The sequence below is a fragment of the Hibiscus syriacus genome, unplaced genomic scaffold (assembly GCF_006381635.1).
Source record: "Hibiscus syriacus cultivar Baekdansim isolate YM2019G1 unplaced genomic scaffold, ASM638163v2 tig00110882_pilon, whole genome shotgun sequence".
Classification (NCBI taxonomy): Eukaryota; Viridiplantae; Streptophyta; class Magnoliopsida; order Malvales; family Malvaceae; genus Hibiscus; species Hibiscus syriacus.
This window is the reverse complement of record NW_024062896.1, coordinates 934,341-953,022: the sequence shown is the minus strand read 5'-3', so window position 1 is coordinate 953,022 and position 18,682 is coordinate 934,341. Positions and strand designations below refer to the sequence as shown.

Below are 18,682 nucleotides of genomic sequence, written 5' to 3'. Positions count from 1 at the left end.
TGATGATTTCTTGGAAGCCGCCTCCGCCCGACTTCTTATCTTTTAGTGTCGATGGGGGCTTGCTCAAGAACTAATGGCATGCGTGGTAGTGGCGGTCTACTTCGGAATGACAGTGGAAAAAGTCTAATGGATTTATCGTGTCTTGTTGGTTCTGGGTTGGCTCTGTTGGCTAAACTTCTGGCGATCCAGTCGGCTAGAGATTTCTACTTATCGTTTGTTTGGCACTCCTCCCATCGCTTGATCATCAAATGTGACTATCAGGTGGTGTGGCGTGGTTTGCGGATCCTTCTAAGACTGCCCCTATGTTCTCTTCTCTTCTTTGGTTAACAGTTTGGTGGAGCGTTTCGATAAAGTTCGCTGGATGATCAGGCATAGTTCCCGTGTTCAAAACGTTAATACTGACCTTTTAGCTAAAGAGGGTATTAGTAGAACTAAGGATTTGGTTCGCTTCTATGATGATTAGGATCCTGGTTGAGTTCTTCTTGGCAGTGGCCTAGTCTTCTTTGTGCTTCTGTTCCGAGAATCAACACTGTTGATGTTGGAAAAATGTGATAAATTGAAAACTTTGAGGCATATTTTTTAAGGTTAAAGATTGAGAATCGAATACTTAATTTACTGATTCATATTTTATTCCATGAGATCTTTACAACGGTATCTCATATGCTTAAAATGGTTGAGTGATGAATAAGAAATTGATGTTGAAAGTAAAGTACATGTGAATTGTGGTGTGAAAAGGAAAAAGAAAAAACTCACATCCCACGTTGGTGGGATAAGAAGCTAGGGAATGGTTTATATACACAAACTCACTTGTTAATTATAAAATGATTTTGGTTGGAAACCTGCCTCGCATGCAAGTGCAAAGGGTGTAAATTGAAACTTGATTAGGGTTGGAGGCATACCTGCATGACGTGGCCGACGAGACCCATAGATATTTTGCTCACTACGAATTAAATCTTTAACATTGGGATAGGATTAATTTTCGATATTATTAATCAGTTCAATAGTTGTTTCCAACTTTGCTCCTATTTGAAATACTATAAATACCATGCAATAGTTTTAAACAATTCAAAATACTCTCATCTCTTGTTTTTTGGTGATATTAACTAGCAAGTAAAAGGTTCGTAATCAATCTCGAGCATCAAGGAGTGACCGAATTTCTGTTTTAAGAAAACTGTGTAATTTTTGTTGCGGAAGACGGCTATCGGATAGAGAAAAATCGCAACTATTGGTATCAGAACCAGATTTGAGTGTGTAATATCTACTTATTGTCTTTGTGGTTGCCACCAAAAGATGGATCCTCAACATAAGAAAGTAAGAAGGTATTACCCATTCTTTGAAGGTTCCAGATACTATTCACGATAGTGAAATAGTGGGAGCTATCCGTAATAGAAGCTATGGCAACGAAATTTGATATTGAAAAATTCAATGGGAGAAATTTCTCATTGTGGAAATTAAAGATGAAGGCCATCCTGAGGAAAGACGGTTGTCTAGCAACTATCAGTGAAAGGCCGGTAGATTTCACAGATGACAATAAATGGATCGAAATGGACGGGAATGTTATGGAAAACTTTCATCTAGCATTAGCAGATGAAGTATTGTCAAGTATCGAGGAGAAGAAGACATCTAAGAAGATATGGGATCATCTCACCAAATTGTACGATGTCACATCGTTGCACAATAAAATTTTCCTTAAGAGGAAATTGTACACTCTCCGGATGCCATAATTACTTCAGTGGCGGAGCACTTAAACACGCTGAACACTTTATTTTCTTAGCTTACATCCCTAAGATGTACAATACAAGAACAAGAACGTGCTAAACTTTTACTTCAAAGTCTACCTGATTCGTATGATCAACTCATAATCAACTTGACAAACAGTAATGTCACCAGTTTAGTCTTTGATGACGTTGTAGCTGCTGTTCTACAAGAAGAAAATTGGCGCAATAACAAGGAAGACAGACAAGTAAATCTGCAACAAGCAGAAGCGTTGACAACGATGAGAGGGAGATCAACATAATGTGGCCAAAATAGCAGTCACAAACATGGTAGATCGAAGTCGAGGAGCAAGAAGAATTTAAAGTGTTACAACTGTGGAAAGAAGGGTCACTTGAAGAATGATTGTTGGAGTCTAAATAAAAACTCCAATCCACAAGGCAATACCGCAAACATTTCAGATGATGGAGATGCTCTATGCTGTGAAGCGTCAACCACCGTGGAAGATAGAAAGAGATATGCAGATATATGGCTCATTGATTCGGGAGCAACATATCACATTATCTTAAGAAGAGAATGGTTCCATCATTATGAACATGTCTCAGGAGGATATGTGTATAGTTGCAATGATCATGCCTTAGAGATCGTTGGCGTGGGAACCATTAAATTGAAGATGTATAACGAAACAATTAAAGTTATTCGAGATGTGCGACACGTGAAAGGCCTGAAGAAAAATTTATTATCCTACGGATTGTTAGATAATAATGCAAGCAAGATTGAAAAATGGAAGGAATCATGAAGGTGTTCCGTGGAGCGGTTGTGGTGATGAAAGGCGAAAAAATAGCAGCAAACTTGTACATGCTGAAGGGAGAGACTTTGCTAGAAGCAGAAGCCTCTGTTGCCTCGTGTAGTTCAGATTTTGCAATGCTATGGCATCAGAAACTTGGACACATGTCAGAACAAGGAGTGAAAGTCTTTGTGGAGCAAAAGCTACTTCCAGACTTAATAAATATATCACTTCATTTGTGTGAGCATTGCATAACAAGTAAGTAGCACTGGTTGAAATTCAATACGTCAAATTCTAGAGGTAAAAGTATTATAGAATTGGTTCACTCTGACGTATGGCAAGCACCAGTTACAACCCTAGGCGGAGTAAAATACTTTGTCTCATTTATTGATGACTACTCCAGGAGATGTTGGGTGTACCCTATTAAGAAGAAGTCAGACGTGTTTTCAACTTTCAAAAACTTCAAAGCGCAGGTAGAACTTGATTATGAAAATAAGATCAAGTGTTTCATAACAAATAATGGATGAGAATACACAAGCGAAGAATTTGATGACTTTTGCAGGAAAGAAGGCATCAAAAGACAGTTCATAGTGACGAACACTCCTCAACAAAATGGAGTGACAGAGCGGATGAACAAAACCTTGTTAGAAATAACAAGAGCAATGTTGAGGAATGCAGGCATAAAAAATCATTCTGGGCAGAAGCAGTCAATACTGCATGTTATTTGGTGAATCGGGCTCCATCAACTGTAATAGAGCTGAAGACACCAATGGAGATGTGGACTGGTAAACCAGCTGATTATTCAAACCTTCATGTATTTTGAAGTATTGTGTACATTATGTACAACTCCCAAGAAATTTCAAAGTTGGATCCAAAATCCAGGAAATGCAAATTCTTGGGGTATACTGATGGTGTAAAGGGGTATCGCTTGTGGGATCCCACTGCCCGCAAAGTGATCATCAACAGGGATGTTATTTTTGTAGAAGATAAACAACAAATAAAAGAAGATGATGATAGTGCTGAAAAGTCAGAGACTACACAGATACATGTGGAAAATGAGGTTGAACAAGAAGATTCTTCTGAAGCAGAACCAGCACATGATGAACAAGAACAAGAGAGTTCTGAAGCTCCAACAACTCGTCAATCAGATCGTGTGAGAAGACGTCCTAATTGACACTCAGATTATGTTATAGAAGGAAATATTGCATACTGCCTTTTAACAGAGGACGGTGAGCCATCAACATACCAGGAGGCAATAAACAGCTCAGGTGTTTCACTGTGGATGATGGCGATGCAAGAAGAAATTGAAGACCTTCATAAAAATAATACATGGGACCTTGTGCCACTACCACAAGGAAGGAAGCCAATCGGTAACAAATGGGTCTTCAAAATCAAGTGAAATGGTGATGATCAAGTGGAGAGGTATCGTGCAAGACTGGTGGTCAAAGGATATGCTCAAAAAGAAGGTATTGATTTCAATGAAATATTTTCTCCTGTGGTTCGACTAACAACAGTTCGAGTAGTTTCGATAATGTGTGCTACATTAAACTTACATCTAGAGCAGCTAGATGTTAAAACAACTTTTCTTCATGGAAATCTTGAAGAAGAGATTTACATGCTCCAGCCTGAAGGTTTTGAAGAAAAAGAAAAGAAGAACTTGGTTTTCAGGTTGAATAAATCTCTGTACAGTCTAAAGCATGCGCCGAGGTGTTGGTATAAGAGATTTGATTCCTTCATTATGTGCCTTGGATACAACAGACTTAATGCAGACCCTTGTGCTTATTTCAAGAGGTCTGGTGATAACGATTTTGTTATATTGATGTTGTATGTGGATGACATGTTGGTTGCATGACCTAACAAAGGTCATATTGAAGAATTGAAGGCACAATTGGCTAGGGAATTTGAAATGAAGGACTTGGGATCAACAAACAAGATTCTAGAGATGCAAATTCACCGAGACAGAAGTAATAGGAAGATTTGACTTTCACAAAAGAATTACTTGAAAAATATATTGTCACGGTTCAGCATGCAATATTGTAAGCTAATTTCTATCCCTCTTCCTATCAACTTCAAATTATCCTCCAGTATGAGTCCTAGCAGTGAAGAAGAGAGGATGGAGATGTCTCGAGTATCATATGCATCGGCAGTGGGAAGTTTAATGTTCGCTATGATATGCACAAGACCAGACATTGCACAAGCAGTGGGAGTGGTTAGTCGATACATGGCGAGTCTAGGCAAAGAGCATTGGGATACAATAAATAGGATTATGAGATACATCAAAGGGACCTCAAATGTTGCATTATGTTACGGAGGATCAAACTTACTAATCAATGGGTATATAGATTCTGACTATGCATGGGATTTGGATAAAAGCAAATCTACTACAGGATATGTGTTCAAAATTGCTGGTGGAGCTGTAAGCTGGGTTTCAAAATTGTAGTCAGTTGTGGCTACATCCACAACAGAGGCAGAATATGTAGCAGCTACACAAGCCAGTAAAGAAGCAATTTGGTTGAAGATGCTATTGGAGGAGCTTGGTCACAATCAAGAGTATGTCTCTCTGTTTTGTGACAGTCAAAACGCCTTGCATCTAGCAAAGAATCCAACATTTCATTCAAGGACAAAGCACATACGAGTTCAATATCATTTCATTCGTGAAAAAGTGGAAGAAGGGACAATATATATGCAGAAAATTCATACCAAAGACAACATAACAAATTTCATGACGAAGGCATTCAATGCTGATAAATTTACCTGGTGTGGATCCTCTTGTGGCCTGTCAAAAACGTAAGCAACATGAAGGTACAAGGTAGAAAGAATGGTGAGAAGATATGATTATTCAAATCAAATCTTCAAGTGGGAGATTGTTAAAAGTCAAACCTACAATTGTTGAAAGTTAAAGAAACTTTCGGTGGCAGCTGCAATTGTTCAACAATTGCTTTTGGTGGCAGCAAAAATTGTTGAATTTTGGTAAAGGTAAATTACCCAATTTAGTCATTGTACTTTAGGGTATTATAAGATTAGTCCTTAGGCTTCAACTATAAATACCCTAGCTCATTTAGCTTTAAAACCATCCCAAATCATTATAGTTTTCTCCTAATACTAGAGAATTTAGAGAGTTTCTTGAGCGTTTTCTCCTTTTTATCAAGAGAGAATTATCATTGTTTTCTCCTTAGTAGATCGAGAGAAGTTGTAATTCCTATTTTTTTTCATAGTGAAATTCTTCTACCGTTGCCCGAGGTTTTTACCCTATATTATTTAGGGGTTTTCCACGTAAATTTTGTGTCTCTTTTATCTTCATTTTTATTTTCTCAAATTATCAGTTGCGTTTTTGCTCTATCCGATAGCCATATTCCGCAACAATTGCATGCCTCAACCACTTTGATTTTGATATTCTGCAAAGTTGGGGTTTTTTTATTTTATGTCTCGGGTTGTTATTTTCTAACATATGATACAATCATGCTGGCTAAAGCAGGAATCTGAATGTGTTTATTTGAGGCAGTGGTGCCATCAGAGTGTCCAGATTACTGTTTAACTCAAGTTTCTTCGTTATGACTGTTGAGGTTGTCACTACTGTCATTGTCTTCTTGGTAGAGTCTGACTGCCCCGAGGGTTGTAATTATGCAAGCAATTTCTCTAGTCAAGGCAGATACTCGTCATTGGTCATAGTCAATGTGGAGTTCAGAGGTTCAACTCTTCCTTTGTCCTTAACTGACCCCCCATAAGTTTTGGTTGAATCCCTCTTGATGACAAGTTTTGGTAGTCGTCTATGCGAGGTTGTTATTTTGGGATTATTGCTCGAGTGTTGCTTCTGTAGCTGCACATTTTCTTGGGTTGTTTTTAGTTCTTTCCCGGAGAACATTTGGTGATTCTGCTGCACTGGTCTTGAAGGGGTTCCTCGCTTCTAGTGTTGTTAGCCATTGATATATTTGGTTGTTGATGCCCTTAGTGTTTGGTAGATTGGTGCGTGGGTCGTTACATGATTGATGTTGTAAAGATGCTCATTAGGGTGGCTGGTGATATATATATCAAAAGATAAAAAATTTGTTTATATTATTAATGTTTAATTTTTTATTATTCTAAATGATTACAGGATAATATTTATAAATAAAATTAAAAAATATATATTTTGGAACAAGTAATGCAATTTTTTTTGACAAAATCTGTTTTTTTTTCAATTGAAGCGAATAATAAAACATTTAATTATTTAGGCACAGTATTGTCCGATACACGCTCTTCCCATACCGTTTGAGGCTTCCTCTAAAGTTCCAATGACGGCATAAAAGGGTGGCCTCTTTGAAGGATCATTACTTGTGCATTCTTGTACAAGTCTACAAATTACAAACTCCAATATGATTAGTAAAATGAATTAATTAACAGGAATTAAGTAAAACTAAGGCTTAATTGATAATTCGACACTTAAAGTATAATCTAATTCCTATTTTGACCCCTGAGGTTTTTATCTAATATGATATTTAAGTTTTATTCAACCAATAGTTTTGGTCTCTACCTTACACTGTTAAAGAAACGATGTGGTCCTTTTAACCAATCAATGAGTGAAACATGAAGGATCAAATTAAGAATAAGTTATAGTTTAAGAATCAAACTATTAATAAATCTAAAAGTAGGCTTACATAAAAAAACCCTTTCAAATCAATCAATGGGGGACAGATGGAGGATCAAATTAAGAATAAGATATAGTTTAAGTGTTAAACTAGGAATAAGCATAAAAATAGGCTTACATAAAAAAAGTAGTCGTCCTCATTTATTTAATCTTAAATTTTCACTATATTTTTAAAAGAATTCTTAAAAATAACAAAAGTAATATTTTTTTATATCCACACTACTAAATTTGACATTAAAATGGTCCTCCACTATAGGGTGTTGCTATGTTGAGTCTCTTGACTATTAAAAATTACAAAATAATCACTTGACTGTTCATATGTTCCAAACTCGCCATTTTCTATTAAAAATTTGATGCTCGTTTGAGCTGGACGTTAACTTGTTGACTAAGATACGATAAAATTATATTTTAATAATGTCTATTGGCACCACCATTGCTTTCAAGATCTTGCTCACGGACATTATGTTTCAAGCACAAACTCAACGACATAATGTAAACAGAGAGTTGATCCACACAATAAAACTAAAACAATTTTGGGATCAGATTTTATCATATCTCAGTCAATAGATTAACGTCAAACTTAGACGGTCGCCAATTTTTTTAATGAAAGATGACGAGTTTGTAACATATGAATGGTTGGGTGACCATTTTATAACTTTTAATAGTAGAGAGACTCAATAAAACAACACCTTATAGTTAGAAGATCATTTTGTAACTTTTAATAGTTGGAGGACTCAACAAAATAATACCCTATAATCGAGAGACTATCTATGTACTTTACCCTATATATTAAGCATAAAAATGTAATTTAAACTTTAAATATTAGTATATGAACTTACTCTTGAATTCTTCTTGGGCATCGACTTATTGGAAACTTAATTTCCAAATCAACAGAATTAATGTTTTTACAAAAGTCGATGTCAAGTAGGACATCTCTTCCTTCTAACATCTGCGCCACACATGTTTTCAAACATTCAGAATTAGACAAAAACAATTATAGTATACTGTCGCTAAAAGATATAATTTCTTGAGTAGTCCTTTTATTTATTTTTTATTTTTAAATATCCTTCCATCATACTTTAAATTCATGATTGAATTAGTGTTTTTTTTGGTTTCACGTGTTAATTATTAACGATAATGATTATTAAGGTAAACAATATTATTTCAACCTTCACATCACATTGTTATAAAGTGTTTAGTGGTCAAATTGAAATGTAAACTAAAGTTTAATGAGTACTAAAATCAATATACGACCTAAATTCAGTGACTATTAAAGTAAATTGTCTTAATTGTTATTATAAATATAATAACTAATTGTCATCACCTAACATAAATTAAGTATGGGTGATCAAACAATTTGTATATAGAAAAGATGTTAAAGAACAAACCTGGTAAAGTATGCACCCAAATGCACGAACATCTTTCTTGGTGTCATAATTTTCATCTATTTGAGCTGTGAAAAGAAAAATAAAATTGAATTAAATTAAATTAATTATATACATATTAATAAATCAACCATGAAATTGAAGATGAAAGTTGAGGGAATGAAACAACATACAACTCCCTTGATTTGGACGTATTTGTTCATACAACATTTGAACCCAATACTCCCCAATTTTCAAGTGCCCACTCTCGTCTTGCAATAGATTTCTAAAAACGTTATCAAGTTAGCTAAATCAAATAGTCAATATATATTTCGATTAACATCGTTACTGTTATATTATATAAAAAACGTGAGGTTAAACATGTTTAAACACTCGTTATTTTTAAATTTATAGGTGAGAATAGATCGGGATAATATAAACATTGTACCCATGAAAAAAAATTCAACATCTTGACCAAATTAGGGATAAAACTTACCTTGGATCCAAATTATTGTGCACTATTGGTTTTGGCTTATGCTGGTGAAGATAATTCATCCCCCTATGGAACATTTAAATCATGCCATTGAAAGCATTGTCTTGGAATTAGAATGTTAAGCTGAATACTAATCCACAGATTTTTAGCATTTTGTATTAGGTTTATAGGTTAAAAACTCAGTTTAGTCCCCTAATTTTATTCGTTTTTCATATCAGTATCAAAATTATTATTTTTACCAATTTAGTACTTAAACTATCATTTTATCTGATTTTATTTAAAAAAAATTAATGATGTTAAAAACGACAATATTAACCAATAAAAATATGGCATGTTACAAATAAAGGCATTGTATCAAAATTAGCCCCCACCATTTATCAAAATATTCATTTTGGCCCTATTCATTTTTTTGAAGCATTTTGGCACCTAATGTTTCATTTTAGGGTAAAAAGGCCCCTAATAATTGACTGAATGGTCAATTTAGTCCTTATTCTTTTTAGAGCATTTTAGCCTCAATGTTTCATTTTAGGATAAAAAACTCATATTTTAGAGCATTAACTAACGTTTTCATCTATGGAGAGACTTTTTTGCCCAAAAATGAAATATTGGGAGGTCAAAATACTTCTAAAAAATGAATAGAACCAAATGACCATTTTAATAAACGTTGAGAGCTAAATTTAACATTATGCATATAAATAAAAGCATCCATAACATGGAAATGCAAATAGTGCCACATAACATGAATAACCAATCTGTCAAACATTATAAATTTAACATCTGAATTTAATACTTTTTTACAATGTGGCACTCATATTCTTTTAAATTAATTTCAAATGTTATCTTTCGAAATATTATATACATAACGAGAAAGAAAGGAAGAGTGAAGGTACCTAGCAATATCAAGTGCATAACGCAAGGCAGTGGGGAAGTCGAGACGACCTTTCTTTTCCAGTATGAGATCCAAGTTATCCTTATTTACCATTTAAAATCAATCAATGTATTAGTTTATGAAGCAAATACTGATGTTAAAGTTGATGAAATTACTTTCGGTAGATATTCAGTAATCAAAATCATTTCCTCTCCTTGCACGATTGAACCCAGGAACTGTAATATGTTGGGATGCCGAAGTTCGTGCAACAACGTGTTATCCTTTGAAGATAATATCCTGACCAAAATAAATCACATTAAATCTCATCAAACTTTCATTTATCGGTAAAAAGTTATTTTTAACATGATTTGTTGTTAAGAATTTGTTGTTATTTCTGGAGATTTTAGATTTAAGTACAACGTATGTCACATGTATGAGCGTTTATTATCAAAGGATTAATAATCTTTAAACATATACTACTTTATATTATCTCAAATTTATCAAAAATAATAATAAATACTCATAACATGATCTTATGTTTATCTGACGTGAATGTTATGTACAATATTTTATTTAAGACACATTAATGTGTCATGTTTAAATTTTTATCTACATCATCTCAACCTAAGACATTCAATGTTTTTATCTATGACACACTTAATATATCGTGTCTAAACTTTCATAACACTCTTAATATATATGTTCAAGTAATGTTATTGTAATCAAGTGGCCGATCTACCCATATATTAGAGTGTACATGTGTCTATCTTGAAATTCAAATTTTCTTTATTTAGTTATATATATTTTTTATTGTGTTCACTGTAAAATTTTATTTGTGCCATTTAATACGAAAATTTTGAATTATAATACATACGTGCCCACCTAAAAGTATTTTCGTATTTGTCACTGACAATGTCTACATAAATAATTAAACTTAGTTAATGATTAAATCCAACTATCTTTAATCAAAATTGATGATTAAATCCAATTATCTTTTGGATCAACGGTCAACCGATATATGTTGTCTCAATGTTTACGTATGACATTTCTAAAAATTATTCATTTTAATGTTTTTTTAGAAAATTTTTTAGTATCTTTAAAAATTATTGAGAATTTAATTAATTTAATTTTATAATTCAAATATTCAATTAAATGTAAAACGAATTAAAGGCTTTAACCTCCTTAAGCCTTAATTTAATCATATATAATACATACATTTTGACAGGGTGTTGAATCTGGCTTTTGATCACTGTTTTAACAACCCATGTTCCACGCCATCTTACCTTCTCGGATTCACCATATACACCCTATATAACACCATCCACTTTCAAATCAATTTCATATTATTTTATGAACACCACATTATTATGTAATAAGATTAAACTAACCTGCGGTTTAATTACCGATGACTTGTTAACATCCAGTTCTGAGATATCAATTACTTCATTTGAATCCGGTTCATGCCGGACCGTCTGCAGCACAGCATGGACAAATTGTTTTGAATTCAAAGAGCATAAAGTTTTTGGAGTATTAGTAAAAATTTGCTATACCACTGGAGCTTGATCATTCATGGTTGGCTGATTATTGATGAATTCTTTATCATCTATATCTTTGCCTCCATTTACTTCTAGGATTCTGCATATATCTCGATGTCCATACAGTCTTGCATCTGTTAAAGGCTTCAAAAAAGGAAAACCAAAGTAATTTATTGGTTGTCGACTAGATTTTCAGCAACTAATTGAATTAAATTGGTGTTTTGTAACATATCGTTGATCGTAACAAGATGATTAAATCAACTTAGGATGTTTCACCCTCTTGACTTAGACGAGTTGTCGATAATTAAACAATGATTGATCGATAATGTTGAGAGAAAATTGTGAGCAGTAATAAAATCTAGAAGTGTGAGCAGTAATAAAATCTAGAAGAAAAAGATTTATTCTTATATGTCATTAGATGTTATATATTAATCTCTTATATATATATATATATATATATATGTTTGTGTCAGACCTAAGATCATTACTATTCGTAGGTCGATAAATTACAGTCGCATGTTAGTAAATTTGACCCTAATAAATCTTTTAAATTTATCAAAAGATTTTATCCAAGATTTATGGTGGATCAGAGACTTCCTTTATGGAAAAACTATATTTTCAGAGAAATTATATCTCCATAGGTATAACATAATGATAATCTTGTGAACATGAAGAAAGCAAACATTAACGCAAAGAAAGTGATGAAATCGGTGCATACAGTACGGTTCCATCGATCAATGAGGTTGACGTTGGCCTTGTAAAGCAGAAGCAGCTCGACAATAGGGGCATGGCCTTCACTGGCGGCGAGATGCAAAGCGGTTCTCCGATCGTAGTCTTGAACGTCCGGCGAAATACCGTCTCTCAACATCTGGTTCAGTCCGACCCTATCTCCCCTCGAAGCAAAGCTCAGAAAGTTGCCGATCAATTGCATGTCAAATCCACTTGAAACATTGTGATGATCATCGTTCTGCCTTTGACCCATCTTTTTATCTTAATTACTGGAATCTGGTGGAGTGGCTTAGTTGAAGAAAGGGACGATGTAGGTGTAAGAAAATAGCCCGAATTAATGGGGAAATAGGGCGATTATGTCTAGGACTAGGACAAAAAGAGGGTTTGGTTTTAACGTCAACTTGTATGACTTGGTTACTGTAAAAGTTTGTAAAAAAACTAGATTTTAGGGTACAAAAAGACAAATAGTTCATTGCAAATCTCAACGGATACGTGTGTTTATGCCATTGAAATTATAAGCGGCTCGGGAAACACTTTGACCTTTTGTATTTGTACTTCGCTACCTCATCGACCAACTTGAAAGCTGTATTTTTTTTCTTCTACAATGATAAATTAAATTTTTAATATTTATTAAATGCTGACATTTTTAATGCTGACGTGGATATTTCATTTACTGCTTTTCCATCTACCCACATTACCTCTCTTATTTAATACCTTCTCCACCCCTAGCTCTAGCTGAACTCTCCTTTCTCTGTCTTCGTTAAACTTGAAGCTCGACAATGGTGTTGGAGAACTTGTTGACGTATTGCATCATTGTTTGCCTGAGTACGACGTTGAGCAATGTGGCTTTAGGGGACGGACCAAACCCCTTTTTGTTTCTTTGCCGGTAAAATCAACGAGATAATGCATTGAATTTTTTTTTACGAGATAGTGTTCTCGACAGATTAATTGCTCATGGGGTGATCTCTATAGTCCCCATGTAGGTCGTCAGGTGCTCCGGTGGTGAGATGGGTAGGCCGCCATGCACGCCACGATCTACCAGTCGCCATGCAGTCCCAAAGGTCGCCATGCAGTCCTCAAATGGCATTATGAAACACATGGATGAGTTACTTCCTCCCACATGCTCGAGTGATTTGATCGCAGACCAAAGAGACATCATTCCAATGTAAACAGAGGACACATACATCATCACAAATTACTACTGCTCATTAATAGATGGAAAGGAAAATACTCGAAGGTACTAATTGCTTGAGGCCTAATGCATTTTTAGTTCCTATATGCATTTTTAGTTCCTATAAGCACTTCAGATATTTGTTTTATAATGCCATTTGGGGACTGCATGGCGACCTGGTAGGTCGTTGGGCGTGCATGGCGACCTACCCCATCTCACACAGGGACGTCGCCCGGAGATTCTGGCGAACTACATGGGGACTGTAGAGATCACCCTATATGAGCAATTAATCTGACGAGAACACTATCTCGAGAAAAAAAAATTCAACACATTATCTCGTTGATTTTATTTTTGCCTGATGATAGGAACCGAAGGAAATGGTGCCTACAATGTTCATATTTGGAGATTCTCTCATCCACAATGACAACAACAATGACCTTCTTTTGCAAAGGCCAACTATTTCCCTTATGGGATCGACTTCAATGGTGGTTATTTAATCTTTTATCCTGTCAAATTTATCGATTACTTTTAAAATAATTTTATCATTTCTCTTATTATTATTATTGAAACTCTTATTTTATATAATTTGACATTTAATTAAATTTATTTATTAAAACTATATGCATTATCAACATGAAACATCATTAATGGAATATATGTAGCTCGGAATTAAATTTTTAAAATAATAATAATATAGTTTATACAAAGTGGTTTACTCAATTTGATTTTATAATAATCGAATTAAATTTTAAAATTTCGAGCCAAAAGGGTAAAGCTGCATAGTTATCATCCCTAATCTTCACCCTCACTTATCTAATAATTTACATTCTGCCCTGCATGCCTCTGTATTTCTCTCCTCAAAAAACACTCCTCCCACCTTCCTCTATCAGAGCAATGGCATCCCACATCGTCGGTTATCCTCGGATAGGTCCAAAGAGGGAGTTAAAGTTCGCGTTAGAATCCTTCTGGGATGGCAAAATCAGTGCCCATGAATTACACGCGACGGCGGCGGATTCAGGTCTTACATCTGGAATCAGATGGCTGCTGCCGGAACCAAGTTTATCCCCAGCAACACATTTTCATATTACGATCAAGTGTTGGACACCACGGCGATGGTTGGCGCAGTCCCTCCTAGATACGGCTGGAACGGTGGCGAGATCGGTTTCGATGTTTATTTCTCGATGGCTAGGGGTAATGCCTCCGCGCCGGCTATGGAAATGACTAAGTGGTTTGACACTAACTAGTAAGTCACAAAAGTACTTTCTATGGAGTTTTTCAGCTGATTTTTTCTTTCTTAATTTTGAAATTGACATTAATGGATATTTATATCGTTTTTTAAAGTCACTACATTGTCCCTGAATTGGGGCCGGATGTCAAGTTCTCATATGCATTTCACAAGGCTGTTGATGAATACAAGGAGGCCAAAGCTGTAAGTTCGCTGCATTCTCATTCTTTGTGTGTGTGTGTGTGATATTTGCTTTAGTTAACGTAACTATAATTTAATTAATTCGGATTCGGATAGTATCATTCGGATTTCATATGGATAATAAACAAATTCGGATATAAATTACTCTTCGCTCTATTGAATTTCTTACTAAGAGTGTAAATGAATCGGACTTGAATGAATATAATTTTGTACATGTTCATTTTTTATTGGTGTTCGTGTTCATTTCGTTTAGGCTTCATAGTTTGAACTCCAAAGTTCACTTTGTGTTCAATTTAATTTCTACTTTTACCAATATTTAAAATGTAAACGAAAAGGAAAAAGAGAGTCGGGTAAATAAGCTTATAAACGAGTCAAAAAATGAGCTTATAAACGAGCTTTTAAATGAGTTTGTTCATAAACATAAAAAAATCGAACACACCTATATTCTTGTTCTTTCGTTTATAAAATGAACATAATTTTTTTTATCTATACTCGTTTATTTAATTAGTAAACTAACTAGTTATAAACTAACTTTATCACTGCAGCTCGGAGTCGACACCATCCCTGTCCTTGTAGGACCTGTGTCTTATTTGTTGCTATCAAAACTAGCAAAGGGTGTGGATAAACCATTCTCTCTTCTTTCTCTACTAGGCAAGATCCTGCCAATTTACAAGTAAGGCTCTAAAATTCTTGCTTGGCCTCGGTAAAACTGCAAATATGTGCAGCCATAATGTCTCAAGTGCTTTCTAATATTTGTTACATGACAGGGAAGTTATTGATGAACTAAAGGCAGCAGGTGCAACATGGATTCAGTTCGATGAGCCGACCCTTGTGTTGGACCTTGAATCCCATCAATTGCAAGCGTTCACTCATGCTTACTCAGAGTTAGGATCATCTTTATCCGGATTCAATGTTCTTGTTGAAACTTATTTTGCTGATGTTCCTGTTGATACATACAAGACACTTACTTCGTTGAAAGGTGTTACTGCCTTTGGATTTGATTTAGTTCGCGGAACGAGAACTCTCAACTTAATAAAGAGTGGATTTCCTTCTGATAAATACTTGTTTGCTGGAGTGGTTGATGGAAGAAACATTTGGGCAAACGATCTTGCTTCTTCACTTGATACCCTACAGGCTCTTGAGAGTATTGTTGGCAAAGGTGTTTAGACATGACTACATTCATTTCTCCTTGGAATTTTTGTAAGTTATTTACTGAAAGCTAAGAACAGTTTTTCGTTTTGTTGTCCTACAGGCAGAGTTGTGGTCTCTACATCATGCTCTCTTCTCCATACTGTGGTGGACCTTGTGAATGAAACTAAGTTGGACAAAGAGCTCAAGTCCTGGCTCGCGTTTGCAGCACAAAAAATAGTCGAAGTAAATGCCTTGGCAAAGGCATTGGTCGGGGAAAAGGACGAGGTATTTCTTTCTTACTGGTATTGGCAGGTTAATGCTATAGACTATAGGCTGTTGCTAATTTTACTTATAAGTGGTGTTGATCAGCAATTATTGAACTCTATAGAAGCGAAGCTTGCACATTTCTCTACCTCTCTTTTTTTCTTGATGGTCAGTCAATCTACTAGGCTGAGAACCTATCTATAACTTTGAATAATCTGTTTATGATCTAAGTAATTATGTGGACTGCTATGTGTATCTTATTATTATTTTATCCTTTTCCCCCTCTTGCAGGCATTTTTTGCTTCGAATGCCGTGGCTCATGCTTCACGAAAATTCTCTCCTAGAGTGAGAAATGAGGCTGTGCAGAAGGCTGTATGTAGTTTTTAATAGAACCTTTATTTTTTTTTTCTTTTTCCGAAATGGTGGTGTACGTGACCTTTTTGCTTAAATTATGGTCTGTTCATAGGCTGCTGGCTTGAGGGGCTCCAATCACCGTCGAGCCACGGATGTGAGTGCTAGACTGGATGCTCAGCAGAAGAAGTTGAACCTACCGATTCTTCCTACAACCACCTGTGGATCATACCCCCAAACCACGGAACTTAGACGAGTGCGCTGTGAGTACAAGGCTAAAAAGTGAGATTAGGTGCTTTTAATTCTCTTGCTATTCGAATCTTTGTTTTCCGTTGCATAAGGAGCATCAGTTCTGTCCATATATTTGTAGGATATCTGAAAACGATTATGTCAGTACCATCAAAGAGGAAATCAAAAAAGTTGTCAACCTCCAGGAAGAGCTTGATCTCGATGTTTTGGTGCATGGAGAGCCAGAGGTGAGGTTTTAACTTCTTATGGCAATAACAAGGATTTTAATTTATCGTTGTTTTCTGCAACCGTGCTTTGTTAATGCTGAGAAACGATATGGTCGAGTACTTTGGCGAGCAATTATCTGGCTTTGCCTTTACTGTGAACGGGTGGGTTCAGTCATACGGATCCCGTTGTGTCAAGCCACCTATTATCTACGGTGATGTGAGCCGTCCCAAGGCCATGACTGTTTTTTGGTCTTCAATGGCTCAGAATATGACTAAGAGGCCTATGAAAGGAATGCTTACAGGCCCCGTTACAATTCTCAACTGGTCATTTGTTAGAAACGACCAGCCAAGGTGACTAAATGCAAAAGTAGGTATATAATGCACTGAATGTTATCCTATTCTTTATCCCGGTATCTGTGTTTTCAGGCACGAAACGTCCTACCAGATAGCATTGGCCATTAAAGACGAGGTCGAGGATCTCGAAAAAGCCGGCATTACTATTATCCAGATCGATGAAGCTGCTTTAAGAGAGGGTTTACCTCTTAGGAAATCTGAGCAGTCTTTCTACCTGGAATGGGCTGTTCACTCCTTCAGGATTACTAACTGTGGGGTCAAAGACACTACTCAGGTTTCTAATTCCTATCCTCCTTTCATTAACTGATATAAACTACTTGATTTTTGGATCTAGGTTCTTTCGTGAAAAAATAAGAGTCGAAGTAACATAGATATGAATTTGATGTACATAGAGAAAATGCTTGGATCCGTTGTGCTGAAGATGATAATGCAAATATATATATGTTACAGATTCATACCCATATGTGCTACTCAAATGTAAACGACATTATTCACTCGATCATAGACATGGACGCGGATGTGATCACTGTTGAAAACTCGAGATTGGATGAAAAGCTTCTCTCCGTGTTCCACGAGGGTGTCAAATACGGAGCTGGAATCGGTCCCGGTGTATATGACATTCACTCTCCGAGGATCCCATTGACCAAAGAAGTTGCGGACCGTATTAGGAAGATGCTTGAGGTGCATGAGAGGAAGTTTTTGTGGGTAAATCCAGATTGTGGTCTGAAGACACGAAAATACTCCGAAGTCCAGCCAGCTCTTACCAACATGGTTGCTGCTGCCAAGCTCATTCGTACCAAGTTGGCATGCTCTAAGTAAGTCTACTGACTGCCGCGACGATAATTTCAGTTTGATCGATTAATTCGATTAAAATCGAACAATGAACACCCTTAATTTTAACAGTATAGATATTGAAAGAAAAAAAACTGACGAACCAATAAAAAGTAGTAAAAAACTAATAAACCGAATCTTTGGTTCTTTTTAATGAATTTTTAAACATTTTTAAGAAAAAAAAAATATCAAATTTTGTGGATGAAATTACAAGCTTCACGAGAGGGACAATAATGCCAGTGCTCCAGCTACATTTCCAACTTCTAATCTGATGCCTACCAAAATTCCACTTTTAATAGATGAATATATTCTGAGCACTAAGCACTACGCTAACTCTAGAAACTAATTGTAACACCCCTAACCCGAATACGAGTACGATGTGTCACATTGACCGTTTAAAATTTTTACTTTGACAAAATTCAATGAAATTCAGTTAGACATTTCCACTAAAACCCAAATAATTTTTATTATATAAAAACATATGATTTTACAAATTGATCAGAACGTTTCCAGTACAAATCTTTTATCTTACATGCCAACTACATTTCATATGAAAAAATACATAATTTAAACCTATATCCGATCT

At 35.4% G+C, this 18,682-nt stretch overlaps 1 protein-coding gene and 1 pseudogene across 1 annotated transcript; one reads left to right on the top strand and one right to left on the bottom strand.

The window, feature by feature from the left end:
• Positions 1 to 6,707: 6,707 nt before the first annotated feature.
• On the bottom strand, positions 6,708 to 12,377 carry LOC120144120 (integrin-linked protein kinase 1-like). The gene is made up of 11 exons (XM_039158265.1): positions 12,103 to 12,377; positions 11,400 to 11,528; positions 11,238 to 11,321; positions 11,065 to 11,156; positions 10,026 to 10,146; positions 9,872 to 9,951; positions 8,985 to 9,047; positions 8,683 to 8,774; positions 8,513 to 8,577; positions 7,964 to 8,073; positions 6,708 to 6,831 (listed from the first exon to the last, which is right to left on the bottom strand). Exons 1-11 carry the CDS (start codon positions 12,364 to 12,366, stop codon positions 6,708 to 6,710), a joined length of 1,224 nt encoding a protein of 407 aa, XP_039014196.1. The 5' UTR covers positions 12,367 to 12,377.
• A 1,733-nt stretch (positions 12,378 to 14,110) lies between these two features.
• Positions 14,111 to 18,107, top strand: LOC120144123 (annotated as a pseudogene).
• Positions 18,108 to 18,682: the final 575 nt, after the last annotated feature.

Excerpts from the sequence above, each read along its gene's own strand:
- LOC120144120 (XM_039158265.1), bottom strand. The coding sequence starts at position 12,366 with ATGGGTCAAAGGCAGAACGATGATCATCACAATGTTTCAAGTGGATTT. Across the intron at positions 10,147-11,064 it reads ATTCAACACCCTGTCAAAAT|GATATTATCTTCAAAGGATA; the intron begins GTATGTATTATA and ends TATTTTGGTCAG. Across the intron at positions 8,074-8,512 it reads TTGGGTGCATACTTTACCAG|ATGTTAGAAGGAAGAGATGT; the intron begins GTTTGTTCTTTA and ends TGTGTGGCGCAG.